Source organism: Suricata suricatta, chromosome 11 (genome assembly GCF_006229205.1).
Source record: "Suricata suricatta isolate VVHF042 chromosome 11, meerkat_22Aug2017_6uvM2_HiC, whole genome shotgun sequence".
NCBI lineage: Eukaryota > Metazoa > Chordata > Mammalia > Carnivora > Herpestidae > Suricata > Suricata suricatta.
In genome coordinates, this window is record NC_043710.1 from 51,921,049 (window position 1) to 51,935,200 (window position 14,152).

Consider the following 14,152-nt stretch of genomic DNA (forward strand, 5'->3'; position numbering starts at 1 on the left):
GCAATGACATTTCTTCTACTATAAAAAAGGAAGCTCTGGTGTGCTACAACAGATATGAACTTGAAAACTACACACTGCATGAAAGAAGCCATACATAAAATACCATGTGTTATATGATCTAGTTTCTTGAAATATTCAGACTAGTCAAATCCATGGGGACAGAAAGCAGACATGTGGTTTTCATAAACTGGAGACAGGATGAGTGGCAAGTGCTGGTTAATAGGAATGGGGTATCTTTATGGGGTCATAAAAATATTCTAGAATTAGAGAGGAGACAGACAATATACCAAAAACCAGTGTCTTGTACACTTTAGAGGGTGAATTTTATAGCGGCACATGGGTAGTTATCTACCAAGATGATGAAAGGTGGAGAAGGGCCAAATGTTGGAAGTTATTCTGTCCAACTTGAACATTTAGATAAGGGCTTGGGAAAAGCCAAGATCCATGCATTATTGCTCCCTCATCTGAACACCAACACCGAGAGTGAGAAATGCCAACTCCTGCACCTGATATGTCAAAACTCACCATTATGAAGACCTCTTTATCTGAAATTACTTCTGTGGGGAAAAGCCCTCAAAAATGTTACTTCAATACTTATTAATTAGATGTCAAGCATACAAAAAATGGATACAAATCAGAAAAATCATCAAAGGAAACAATAAAGGACTTTCAAAGAAAGGATATACAAGGGGAAAAAAGCAGCAAAGTTATTGTACTCTTTGTTAATGCACTTAAAAAGGATCAGACTGTCAAAGATTACAAATCTCAATCATAACCAGTGTTTTTGAGGACTCTGGCATATACATGCGATTAGTCATTTCTGTAATTGATGCGGTCTCTTGAAGGATCATTTTGAAGTTTCTAGAAATCATTAAAATTGCCCTTAACAAAACATATATATTTTCCAGGAAATCTTATGTCCAAGAGTGTGTTCTATAATTGTCCTGGTCAAGTGTGGAGGTGGATAGAGTCCTGGTTATCTTCTTTTTCTTGCCATGGCATGTTTGTTTTTCTCTTTTCCATTTTCAGGTCTCAGTCTGGAGCTGGTCTTGATGATTTGAAGGTCACCGTAATGGAACAATCTGGACTGTAGACCAGATATGTTATGGCATATTGACAGCTGAGGATGGTGCAAATTTTTTCCAATTTCATGTTCTGTCTCTCTGTCTGTTTTATGGTATATTTTAGGATAACTGTCAGGACTGGTCATTGTTAAATATATTTCAAAACTCTCCAGATAAGTTTGAAATTAGAGCAGACCATCTTAAAAGGGCTTGCTGCCTGTTTTTGTAGAGCCCACAGGCTAAGGATTATTTGTACAGATGAACTCTTGCAATCTATGTGGTGATAAGGGAAATCCAACATGCAGCCCACTTAAGTAGAATGGAATGCCCCAGAAAGAATGAAATCCATTTCTCTACTTTAGACCTGAGTTACAGAAAAACTACACAATTGTGATTATTTTTGCTAATATTGGATTTTGAATTTCATTAATGTTTTTGTGGAAATATGTTTTCTCACTTATTATCTAAATACTTATGTAATAATCTTGAATTGTCTCTTTGACCTCAAACCTAAGCTATTTTATTTGTGAAACTCTGAATATATCATTAAGAAATTACTTATTAAGCTATTTCAGTTTTATTGTTAAAACATAAGTTTTCTAAGAACAAAAACCTATATTAGTCATCCATCCATTCTAATCATATCTAATAAATACTGATGTTGACGACATCTTCAAAAGATGTTCCAAGATGACCTCTAGATTTATAAATAATCTTCCTTAGCTATTACTGTACTATAATATCACTATTCCTTAGCAGTCATTGACATGTGAGGAACTTAAATACATAAAGCAAAATCGAATATCCCACAACTATGTGACAGAAAGTCTAACATATTTTACAGAAACATTGCTTTTAATGTCATAAATAAAATTACAGACATCTGCATACATATGTATATTTTCTGTAATTTTTTAGTAAATGATCTATGAGCTGAAAATTTCAAGAATAGACCAGTAGCATTATGTTCTCAAGTCATTAATTTTAGAGAAAAATACCTCAGTCTCTTCATTAGTTTAGTAGACTTGCCTGAAAAAAGCATGATGTTGGGGTGCCTGAGTGGCTTAGTCGGTTAAGCGACTGACTTCGGCTCAGGTCATGATCTCGTGGTTAGTTGGTTTGAGTCCTGCATCAGGCTCTGTGCTGACAGCTCAAAGCCTGGAGCCTGCTTCTGATTCTGTGTCTCCCTCTCTCTCTGACCCTCCCAGCTCATGCTGTCTCTCTCTATCCCTCAAAAATAAATAAAAAACATTAAAATTTTTTTAAATATAAAAAAATTAAAAGCATGATGTCTTATATCCATGGAGCAGTAATGCTATCATGTGCCCAAGTGGACACACCCACACACACACATGCATGTACCCACACATTTACACGTGTATTCAAAACACGTGTGCTTTCCTGTTAGAAAAAACCTCTAATGTCCAGTAATAACTTTCATAATAAATTTCCACATCTTTTCACAGTGACCAGTCCCATTTCTTTCTTTTTTATAATGGAAGTATAACTGACACATAATGTTACATTATTTCCATGGGTCCAATGTCGTGATTCAGCAAGTCTATGCATTATGGTATTCTCCCACCAGTATACATTCCATCTGTCATCATTCAGGGCCATTCAGGGACTATTTTACCTACGCTGGACCTTTTATCTGCATGACTTATTGATCTCATAGCTAGAAGCTGTATCTCCTGCTCCCATTCACTGAGTTTGCCCTGCATGGACACTTTTAATATGGGTATTATCTGTGTCTCTCTAAGTATCTTACATTAAAAAAAAAAATCTGGGCAGTTACATTAAGCACATTCTCTGCTTTATATCTCCTCTATCGTCTACCTGACATTGTGTGTCCTAAGGTATTGGCCAGTCATTCTTTATTCCTCAAGAGTCAGACTTCCCAACTAAACACCAAAGAACAAAATTTTAAGCCTCCTGACTGCAGCTGTCAGTTGAACTGCAATGTTTCCTTAATTGCATTCATTGCGTACTGCCAACACATTTCTCTCATTTCCTTTCCCTTCTTTTTCTTTTTCTTTCCCAGAAGTGTAAGGATGCAAATCGATGACATCTAAGCAACATGTCAAATTTACCACTATGCCACTATTGTCTCTATAATATTTAATATATGTGCTTGAATAACACTTCATGAAATGATAAAGAAATAACTGGTGAGGGTAACAGAAAATGTATTGATGTGTAAAATGGAGCACTTCAGTTCTCAAGATTTTGTACTTGTAACTTCCTGATTGACTCTGGAGATGTACTGAAATTTTTAAAAAATTATTATTTTTTAAAGATACATTTATCTTTGAGAGAGAGAGTGCAAGGAAGGAAAGGGCAGAGAGAGAGGAGGACAGAAAATTTAAAGCGTGTTGCACCAATAGCAGTGAGGTCAATGTGGGATTTGAACTCATGAACCATGAGACCATGACCTGAGATGAAGTCAATGCCCAACCAACTGAGACATCCAGCTGCCCCTTAGATATTATTATCTCATTATATCCCTAGAGATTTGGCTCTATGTATATGTTTGCTTGTTTGTTTGCTTGTTTTGGCACAATATGCTTAAAACACACCTCCATAAAAAACTTTTTGGATGGCTGACAAGTTCAAGATACACAAACACCATGTTTTCATTGAGTGCCTGGACATTTTAAAACAGGGTTTGTCGGCATTTAATTTCAGTGATAGAGGCATATTTATGAACCTTTCTGGAGGAGAATCCATAGGGAAGAAAATTAGGACCTAAAACATAAAAGAAAAAAGGAAAAATTGTATTTTCACTCTTTTGTTTTTTATGTTTGTTCCTTATATTACCTGTTGGCCTCCCAAACCCATTGAATAATAGCTGTCATGGGGTAATGATGAGAATACCATAAAATACAAATTTCACCGAAAAAAAAAACATACAAAACTGAAGCATTGCAGATAATATGGATTTTTAAACGTCATAGTTAATTTTGAGGAATTGTTACTCTGGCATAACTGGGAAAACTGAAGGTGTCAATTTATGAACACAACATCTTTACCACATGAATGCGGATCTGCTTGGTCTTGGCACCGTTGACAAGTGGATTGAGAAACGGGGGGACCAGCAAGCAGAGGCTAGAAAAGAGATATGGATATAAGGAGGAATATGAGCACCAAACCTATGTGTGAAGAAGGAGAAGAAGGCAAGGAGGTAGAACTGGAGGAAGACACAGATGTGAGTGATGCACGTATTGAAGGCTTTCAATTGAGCCTCCTTCTGGGGCAAACGAAAAACAGTGATAAAGATCTGTATGTAGGACAAAGTGATGAACACGAGGTCAAACCCTGCAACTACAAATGCCACAAACAGACCATAGATTTTGTTGATCCGCACATTTTCTGCAGCCAGTTTCACAATGGCCATATGCTCACAGTAGGAGTGGGAAATGATGGTTGTACTGTAAAACTGAATCCAGAACTTTATCAGTATTAGGGATGGGAATGCTAGAAAAGCAGCCCTGAGTGTTACCACAGTCCCTATTTGGGTGACAAGTCGGTGGGTGAAGATAGCAGCATGTCGTAGTGGATGACAGATGGCCACATAATGATCCAGAGCCATGGCCAACAGGATGCCTGACTCTATGCACTCAAACGTGTGGATGAAGCCCATTTGAAGCAAACAGGAATCAAAATAAATCTCTGGCACATGAAACTAGAATATCCCCAGCATCTTGGGCACAATGCTTGTGCCAAGTACAATATCTGTGGCTCCCAGCATGCCTAGAAAAATGTACATGGGCTCATGGAGGCTGCGCTCTGATTTGATGATAATCAGAAGCAAGAAATTTCCAGTCATGGCAATGAGATACATGACACAGAAAGGAATCCCAATCCAGCACTGCACAGTCTCTAGGCCTGGGATCCCTATTAGTGTCAACACAGACGGCATGAAGATTGTGATGTTGGAAATGTGCATAATGTCTTCAGGCCTCCAAATGAAAATGAAAGAAGTTTCTCAGTCAGTGGCACTGTTCTCTTCTACTTCTGTTTTTATCCTGTCATCATAGTGATTGATTTTGGCAGAACTCTAAGAGCATATCATCCATCTTATTTATATTATGGAAGGCAAAAGACAGATCTGCAGATCCACATTACTGTTTTCAGGAAGCACATCCACAAGCTGTGTAGCACACTAAGAAGTTATGCAGAAGGCAAGCCAATTGCTTTACAACCAGCCAGATAACATGGGTTAAGGGAGTAACCTGCGGATGTTTCTTCTGGACCTGTGGATACAATAGCTATATCTGGTTAATTTTCTTGGAAATGGCAATTAATTCAGAGTTTGATGAATATCTCCATATCTCACATTCCAACCACCCAGTAATATTCTGTTATTTTCCATTTCTCTCAGTATGGAACTGACACTTCGGATCAGCAAATTTGACCCTGACCAGTACATTAGTAGAAAAACCTCCCTAGGTTTTTATTTTTTTAAGCTGTTTTTTTGAGAGAGACAGAGACAAAGATCACAGAAGGGGCAGAGAGAATGGAGAGACAGAATCCCAAACAAACTCTGCACTGTCAATGCACAGCCTCACAGGGGGCTTGAACTCACCAACCACGAGATCATGACCTGATCTGAAATCAAGAGTGGCACACTCAACCGACTGAGCCACCCACGAGCCCCTTTTTCTGTTTATTTGTTTTTATTTTTTATGTGAAAAAAAACCTCCCTATGAAATAGAAAAGAGTGACACCGAAGAGCACAATATATTTAGATATATTTATCTATCTATATCACTTGTATCTATGTAAGACTGGATGCCTTTATTTTTTATTTCTTTTCCTATCACAATTTTACTTTTTAAATTTATATCCAAGTTAGTTAACATAGAATATAATAAGGGCTTCAAATAGTAGAATTTAGTGATTCATCGCTTAAATATAACACCCAGTACTCATCCCAACAAGTGGCCTCCTTAATGCCCATCAGCCATTTAGCTCATCCCCCCACCCAATACCTCCTCCAGTAACCCTCAGTTTGTTCCTTATACATAGGAGCCTCTTATGGTTTGCTCTCCTTTGTTTTTATCTTATTTTGCCTTCCCTTCCCCAGGTGTCCTTTTAAAATAAAGTAAAGGAAGAGCTTTGAAAAGATCATGCAAACCCATGCACTTTTCATGAGTCTAGGTCCAAATTTTATGCTATTTTTACATTTGTAGGAAAACTATTTTATTTTGCCTATATACTAGGAATTGAATTCCTGAAAATGGGTGGTATGCTTAAATTGCTGACATTCTGTAATACACATTTCTGAATACCTAGATGTAAGGAATCTCTAGAAAACATGGAAACTCAGAGGCGACAATGTCTAGAAACAAGAGGACCCAATCTTGCTGACAGCAGAGTGTGGGGAAATGGGTACATGGGTAAGTCATGGACTAGAGGCTAGAACTTGGGCTCGAACTGCTCAGGGCTACCAGTAGCATGAGATTTGGCCAATGCAAGCTAATTAATTCATAATGAAATATATATCACTTGAACACTTGAATTTTTTGTGAGCTCAGACATGAGAAATGAGTAGAAAACAAAGGGGTGAGAGGACACATTTCCCAACAGGAATCCAATATAGGAATAGAAATGGAAGACAGAGAGCTGACCTGGGATTCCAGAAATGATTGAGGAGAGGGCTATAGAGCAACTAAATAAAATTTAATCACCTTGATTCACTGATGACTGACTTTTCTCACTTTTTACATTTGTATCTAAAAATCACATATCTTAAATTAGGAAACCTTAAGCTGTACATTAGAGAATTTCTATTTGGTGAAAAACAGGGGTCATTCTTTTCTATATGGTCCAAGTCTGTTGCTTTATGTCAGCAAGCCCATGATCATCTAATCATATGTTTATTGTCACCAAAAACATCAGCAATGAAGGAAGAGCTGTGGTTTATGTGGCTAAGCCTTAATTAAAGGAACCCAGTCAACAGGGGCAATTCTAGAAAAAAGTCTATATCAGCTGACATATATTTAGTCAACTAAATCCTTGATTTCCAAAGCTTTGTTTCCCAATGCTTAATCCTAGAGATTCCTAGATCATGGATTCTTTCATTGACTTTTTTCTTTCTAGAGTTTATAAGAATTAGAATAGAAATCCTTTAGTAACAGTCATATTGTCTGACATCTTCAAGAGTAAGGAGCTTATGTAGGAGAATTACATGGCAGGTACAGATGATGGGAAGGCGGATGGGAGAAGCAGGTGGGATGAAGCAGTTATCATTGGAATAGCTGGTAGTGAAACATTATTGGGTGAATTTGGGGATAGAGCCTTCCTCATGTTTTGTTGTTGGGGGCCAGTTCTCTTTTTACAAGACACCTAAAAACCATGGTCAGTGTTCATAGCACCATCACTCATCACTCACCTGTCACCCACTCTTCCTCCTCCTGAGATTTTCCTCTCATTCACTTGTGCTTGTGCTGGCAATGTCTCTCTTCTATCTGCACCCTCTAGAACAGCCTGCTGTAAAAATTATGAACTCTTATCCATTTGATGATCAGCCATCTGCCAATACGTGGACATCTCTGAAATAGCATTATCCGGCTCTTTTTACGTCCCTGCAAAACAGACTTATGGCTTCTTTTGTAAATCTATCTGAGATCATGTTAGTGGGATCATACTCCAACAAAACTCACAAGAAGGTCTATAATCTGCTAGAGACAGCATAACTTTATAAAGCTTGAACTGGCAAATATGATGCTTCCCAGTGAACATGAAAAAGGAGGAGGTCTGAATATGAGATTTCCTAGCCACTAACCCAAGCCACCAGTGACCCAGCAGCTCATAATGAAGCTCTCTAGGGTCCATCCACATCTAATGTCTCTGAAACCATTTCTGCAACTTGCAGAATCTCCTTGGTTTCCTCATTTCTTGTTCCCCACAGGGTATATGTAGAGAAATTAATATATGCAATGTGTATTTTTTTTAACAATCCTTACAAAATAAAGAAACTTTTGTAAAAAATAAGTAATCAAATGTACTTTTGTCAGTTTCTTTCAGCTGTCCTCATTTGGAAATAGAGCTAACGTACACTTAAATGCATATATGTTCCTATGCCAATGAATTATATATAAATAAAAATCCGGTGACCTTTCTTTCACTGAGACACTTTTGGAAAGAAAATCTGTATCCACAGTGGCTCTTTATCACATATTTAACACTCATTCTCTTGTAGTATTATTCTTTAGATCTATATTTTATTGAGGCTTTGTAAATTCAGTAGTATTCTCAGAATGACCAGTTGTGATGGGCATTTCCACATTCTCCTGATTAGCAGACTTTCATTACAGAAAACTACTTATATGATTATTATTATTGTTGTTATTATTATTATTATTATGAATTGTAAATGATACATAATTATATAGAATTTCATTAAATTTTTTGAAATATGCTTTGTCTCTCTTTTATAAGTATATATAAAATAGTCTTTAATTTTTCTTGGTCCCCAATAGTCCAAGCTGTTTATTTGAATAAATGCTTACTGAACTCTGACTAGAACATTAAAATTACTTCCAATGCTTTTTTAGTTTTATTCCAAAGAAATTGTTATTAAAGAATAACAACCCCTATTGGTAATCCAAGTAAATCCTATCTAATAAATCCTGACATTTAAAACATCTTTGAAAGATGCCTCAGGATAGTCTCTAGATTTACAAAGTGATCAAATTCCATCATTGATAAGGCTCAGTTCATAACACAAGCCAGAACATCTCCATCCATATCACATGCAATCTAATATTTCTTATGTATACATTGATTTAAATGCCAAAAATCAAAGTATGGAAATCTTCACACATGTGAATATTTCCCATAAACTTTTTTAAAGTTATCTATGAGCTCAGTTTTTCAGTAATAGCCCACAAGCTTTAAGTTCTCAAGGCATTAATTTAGACAGAACACTTTATGATACTACAAGAGAATGAGTGTTAAATATGTGATAAAGAGCCACTGTGGGTACAGATTTTCTTTCCAGAAGTGTCTCAGTGAACGAAGGGTCACAGGATTTTTATTTATATATAACTCATTGGCATAGGAACATATATACATTTAAATGTACTTTAGCTCTATTTCCAAATGAGGACAGCTGAAAGAAACTGACAAAGGACAAATAACCTCAAGTGATTAAAAAGCATGATGTTTTATGTCCACTAAGTAGCTACAATGTCATGTGTCAAATAGGTACACCTATCCACACACAGACACAGACACAGACACACACACACACACACACACATGCCTTTTTTTTTTTTTGTAGTGAAAACTCACCGGTGGCATATGATAGATTTCAGAATAAAAGTTTAACCATTTTGCATAGTGTGGATAACCATTCTTGATATTTGCAGTTTTCTTGTCTCTACAAGTTGTGTGTTACATTGAGAAAAACTGTGCCATTTCTTGATTCTCTATTTAATCTCCAGTATCATCTACCTGGCATGGTATGTCCTTACTTACTAGCCATTATCTGTCATTCCTTAAGAATCAGACTTCCTACAGGGAAAAACAAATACCACATGATTTCACACATACATGGAATTTAAGAAACAAAACAAACAAAGGGAAAAAAGAAGAGAGAGAAAAAGAAATCAAGAAACAGACTCTTACTATAGAGAACACACCGATGGTTACCAGCAGGGAGGTGGGAGGAGGGATGGGTTATATAGGTGCTAGGGACTAAGAGTCCACTCGTCATGATGAGCACAGAGGGTTGTACGGAAGTGTGGAATCACTATATTGCACTATATTTGAAACTAATATAACATTGCTTGTTAACTAACAAGAATTCAAAAAAAAAAAACCTTAAAAGAGAAATCAGACTTTGTAATTAAAAACCAAAGAAAATAAAAATAATTCTACAGAGGGCTGCTATTCTTTGAATGTCAATGCTTCACTCTCTTGGCTAACCCAACATTCCATAGGTACCTCTATTACTTGTCATTTTCTTCTCTGTATCTCTCTCACTCTCCCAGTAACATTAAGCTACAATGACTATAAACTCCAAAACATAAACACTGTGTCAAATTTGTCATTATGCTTCTATTCTTTAGTATGGCATTTATAATATTTTAATATTTGATAAGACTTGAGGAATTAATAAAGACACTAAGCAGAAAAAAGTGCTTAAGTGTAAAATAGAATACTGGGTCATTCATAATGTTTATATCTTATTGCACTGAATGACACTGGAAATGTTGAAATTTCAAGATTAAGTATCATTAGATTACATACAGTTTTTTGTTTCCTTGTTTGGGTTTTTTGTTTGAATAAGAACAAAGGAAACTCATTAATTTTATTTTTTAAGTTTATTTATTTATTTTAATAGAGGGAAAGAAAGTGCACAAGTGAGAGAGGGGCAGAGAGGGAGAAGGAGAGAGATAATCTCAAGCAAAGAGCCCAATGTAGGGCTTGAGCTCAAGAACCATGAGATCATGACCTCAGCCAAAGTTGGACACTTAATCAACTGAGCCATCCAGGAGCACTTCCTCTCATTTATTTTAAAGATAATGAGGATGATCCAGGAACAAATAGAATCAACAACTTGATTTTATTAAGTACCTGGATAATCCAAGACAACTAGTCTCGGGTGTTTTAAAATTCATTGAGAAATACATGTGTATGAATCCTTGTGGAGAAGAACACTTAAAGGAGAACATTCAATCAGGAACTGCAAAATAAGAAATAAAGGAAATGATACATATTCGCTATTGTTGTTTCTACAATTCTCATTCTCATTACCCTTTAGGATCTAAATCTCCCTGATGATAGGTGTCATGGGTTGTGATGTGAAAACTGCCTAAAAGGCAGGCAAATTTCATAAAATAATTACATAGAAAAGTCAAGCATCACAAATAAGACAGATTTTTCTGTTTTATTCGGTTTTGAAAGATTGTTAATGTTGCATAAAAGAGAAGGCTGAAGGTGTTAATCACAATGGATTTTATGAACACAACATCTTTGCCACGTGAGTGCGGATCTGCTTGGTCTTGGCACCATAGACAAGTGGATTGAGAAACGGGGGGACCAGCAAGTAGAGGCTAGAAAAGAGGATATGAATATAAGGGGGAACGTGAGCACCAAACCTATGTGTGAAGAAGGAGAAGAAGGCAAGGAGATAGAGCTGGAGGAAGACACAGATGTGAGCGATGCACGTATTGAATGCTTTCAAACGAGCCTCCTTCTGGGGCAAACGGAAAACGGTGATAAAGATCTGTATGTAGGACAGAGTGATGAACATGAGGTCAAACCCTGCAACTACAAATGCCACAAACAGACCATAGATTTTGTTGATCCGCACATTTTCTGCAGCCAGTTTCACAATGGCCATATGTTCACAATAGGAGTGGGAAATGATGGTTGTATGGTAAAACTGAAACCGGCATTTTATCAGTACTAGAGATGGGGCTACTAGAATGGCAGCCCTGAGTGTTACCACAGTCCCTATTTGGGTGACAAGTCGGTGGGTGAAGATAGCAGCATGTCGTAGTGGATGACAGATGGCCACATAACGATCCAGAGCCATGGCCAACAGGATGCCTGACTCTATGCACTCAAACGTGTGGATGAAGCCCATTTGAAGCAAGCAAGAATCAAAATAAATCTCTGGCACATGAAACCAGAAAATTCCAAGCATCTTGGGTACAATGCTTGTGCCAAGTACAATGTCTGTGGCTCCCAGCATGCCCAAAAAAATGTACATGGGCTCATGGAGGCTGCGCTCTGATTTGATGATGATCAGAAGCAAGGAATTTCCAATCATGGCAATGAGATACATGACACAGAAAGGAATCCCAATCCAGCACTGCACAGTCTCTAGGCCTGGGATCCCTATTAGCGTCAACACAGACGGCATGAAGATTGTGATGTTGGAAATGTACATAATGTCTTCAAGCCTCCAAATGGAAATGAAAGAAGTTTCTCAGTCAGTGGCTGTCTTCTACTCCTGTTTTTATCTGGTGTTCATAGTGAGTCTCTGGTTTTGGCAGAACTCTAAGATCATCTCATGCATCTCATTTATATTAGCAAATGAAAAAGACAGATTCATAGATACGCATCACGTTTTCAAGAAGGACATCCATAAGCAGTGTAGCACACTAAGAAGTTATGTACAGGGCAGGTCAACTGCATTAGAATAACCGAGATGATGTGGATAAAGAAGTAAACTGCCAACCTGTCTGTTAATTCCTTCTGGATCTGTGGATAAAATCATTATATTTGTTTATTTACTTGGATATTGCACTTTATCCAAATTTTAATAAATTTCTTCCCTATTCCATATCTCAGCTAACTTTAGTGTTCTATTTTTTCCCCCAAACTCTCTGAGTCAGGACTGTCAGTTTGGACAATCGCATAATCAGACTCTAACCAGTATATTGGTATAAAAGGCTTCCTATGGAAGAGAAATGATATGAAAGTCGCTTCACTCAGGAACATAATATATTTAGACACTTATGTCTACGTATTATGTATTTATGTAAGACTGGATATCCTTTTAAAATGATGTGGGGCACCTGGGTGGCTCAGTCTGTTAAGCGTCTGGCTTCAGCTCAGGTCATGATCTCACAGTTCCTGGGTTCAAGCCCTGTGTTGGGCTCTGTGCTGACAGCTAGCTCAGAGCCTGGAGCCTGCTTCAGATTCTGTGTGTGTCTCTCTCTGACCCTCTCCTGCTCGTGCTGTCTCTCTCTCTCAAAAAAAAAAAAAAAAACATTAAAATGATGTGAGGTACAGCTTGAGAAAAGATCATTCAAATCTATGTAATTTTATAATCTAGATCAGAGTTTCATGCTGTTTTTTACATTATAAGTAAAACTTTATTTTACTTTGCCTATATAAGAAAAGAATTCTTTAAAATGAATTGTACACTTAAAATAATGGAAATTCTGAAATATATGCTTCAGAATAACTAGAAGGGAGGAATCTCTAGAAGGCAAGGAAATCTAGAGAAGCAATGCACAGGCAAGAGGATTCATTCTTGCTGACTACAGGATATAGGTAAATGGGTAACTTAGCCAGAATAAAGGTTAGTTTTTAGGGTTGAAAGTGTTCAGAGTTACCATCACCAAAAGCTCAGCAAATTTTGGCTAATTGATTCTTAATAATATTTATATCATTTGAATGCTTCAATCATATTGTGAGCTCAAACATTAAACGATGAATAAAAATAAAAGGGTAAAAAGCAGTCTCCTTAAAAGGAGTCCAATATAGAAGTAGAAATAGAAGAGAGAAGGCAGACCTTGGGAGGCCAGAATTCAGGAGAGGGCTGTAGAGCAACTGAAGAAAATGTAGTTGGCTCAATTCCCTTATGACTGAATTTTCCCAAACCTTGGGTTCTTAGTCCCTGTATGAGTTATTTTCTGACAAAGATCATTGCTTTTAAGAATTGCATATCTAAAATCATGAAATTCCCAAGTTGTACAGTAGGAAAAAAAATCTGGTGGGGTGCATGGGTGGCTCAGTGAGTTAAGTGTCCCACTCTGTGTTTTTTTTTTCATGTTTATTAATTTTGAGAGAGAGAGTGCAAGCCGGGGAGACAGAAGATCCACTGACAGCAGAGAGCCCCATGCAAGGTTCGAGCTCATGAGGCATGAGAATTTGACCTTAGCTGTGACCTTAGCTTAGAATGTGACTGTGACTGTGCCACTCAGGTGCCCCAAGCTTCCAACTCTTGATCTTGGTTCAGGTCATCATCCCATGGTTAATGAGATTAGCTCCATGTCAGGCTCTGCATTCTTTCTCCCTCTCTCTCCACCCCTTCCCATGTTTCTAAACAAACAAACAAACATTTAAGAAAAATGCTATCTTCTATAAAACATGGGCTAGTTATTTCATTCTTTCTTAGACTCTCCAACATTGTTGCCTTATGTCAACAAGCGCATGATCATCTAACCATATACTAAATATAGGGGTGCCTGGGTGCCTCAGTCAGTTAAATGCTGACTTTGGCTTAGGTCATAAACCCCACATCAGGCTCTGTGCTGACACTTTGGAGCCTGGAGCCTGTTTTGGATTCTGTGTGTGTGAGTGTGTGTGTGTGTGTGTGTGTGTGTGTGTGTGTGTGC

The 14,152-nt window shown here is 37.3% G+C and overlaps 1 protein-coding gene and 1 pseudogene across 1 annotated transcript; both read right to left on the minus strand.

The window, feature by feature from the left end:
• Nucleotides 1-4,075: 4,075 nt before the first annotated feature.
• Nucleotides 4,076-5,013, minus strand: LOC115272012 (annotated as a pseudogene).
• A 6,021-nt stretch (nucleotides 5,014-11,034) lies between these two features.
• Nucleotides 11,035-11,973, minus strand: LOC115272023 (olfactory receptor 52A1-like). The gene has a single exon (XM_029915023.1). The coding sequence runs from the start codon at nucleotides 11,971-11,973 to the stop codon at nucleotides 11,035-11,037; it is 939 nt and encodes a 312-aa protein (XP_029770883.1).
• Nucleotides 11,974-14,152: the final 2,179 nt, after the last annotated feature.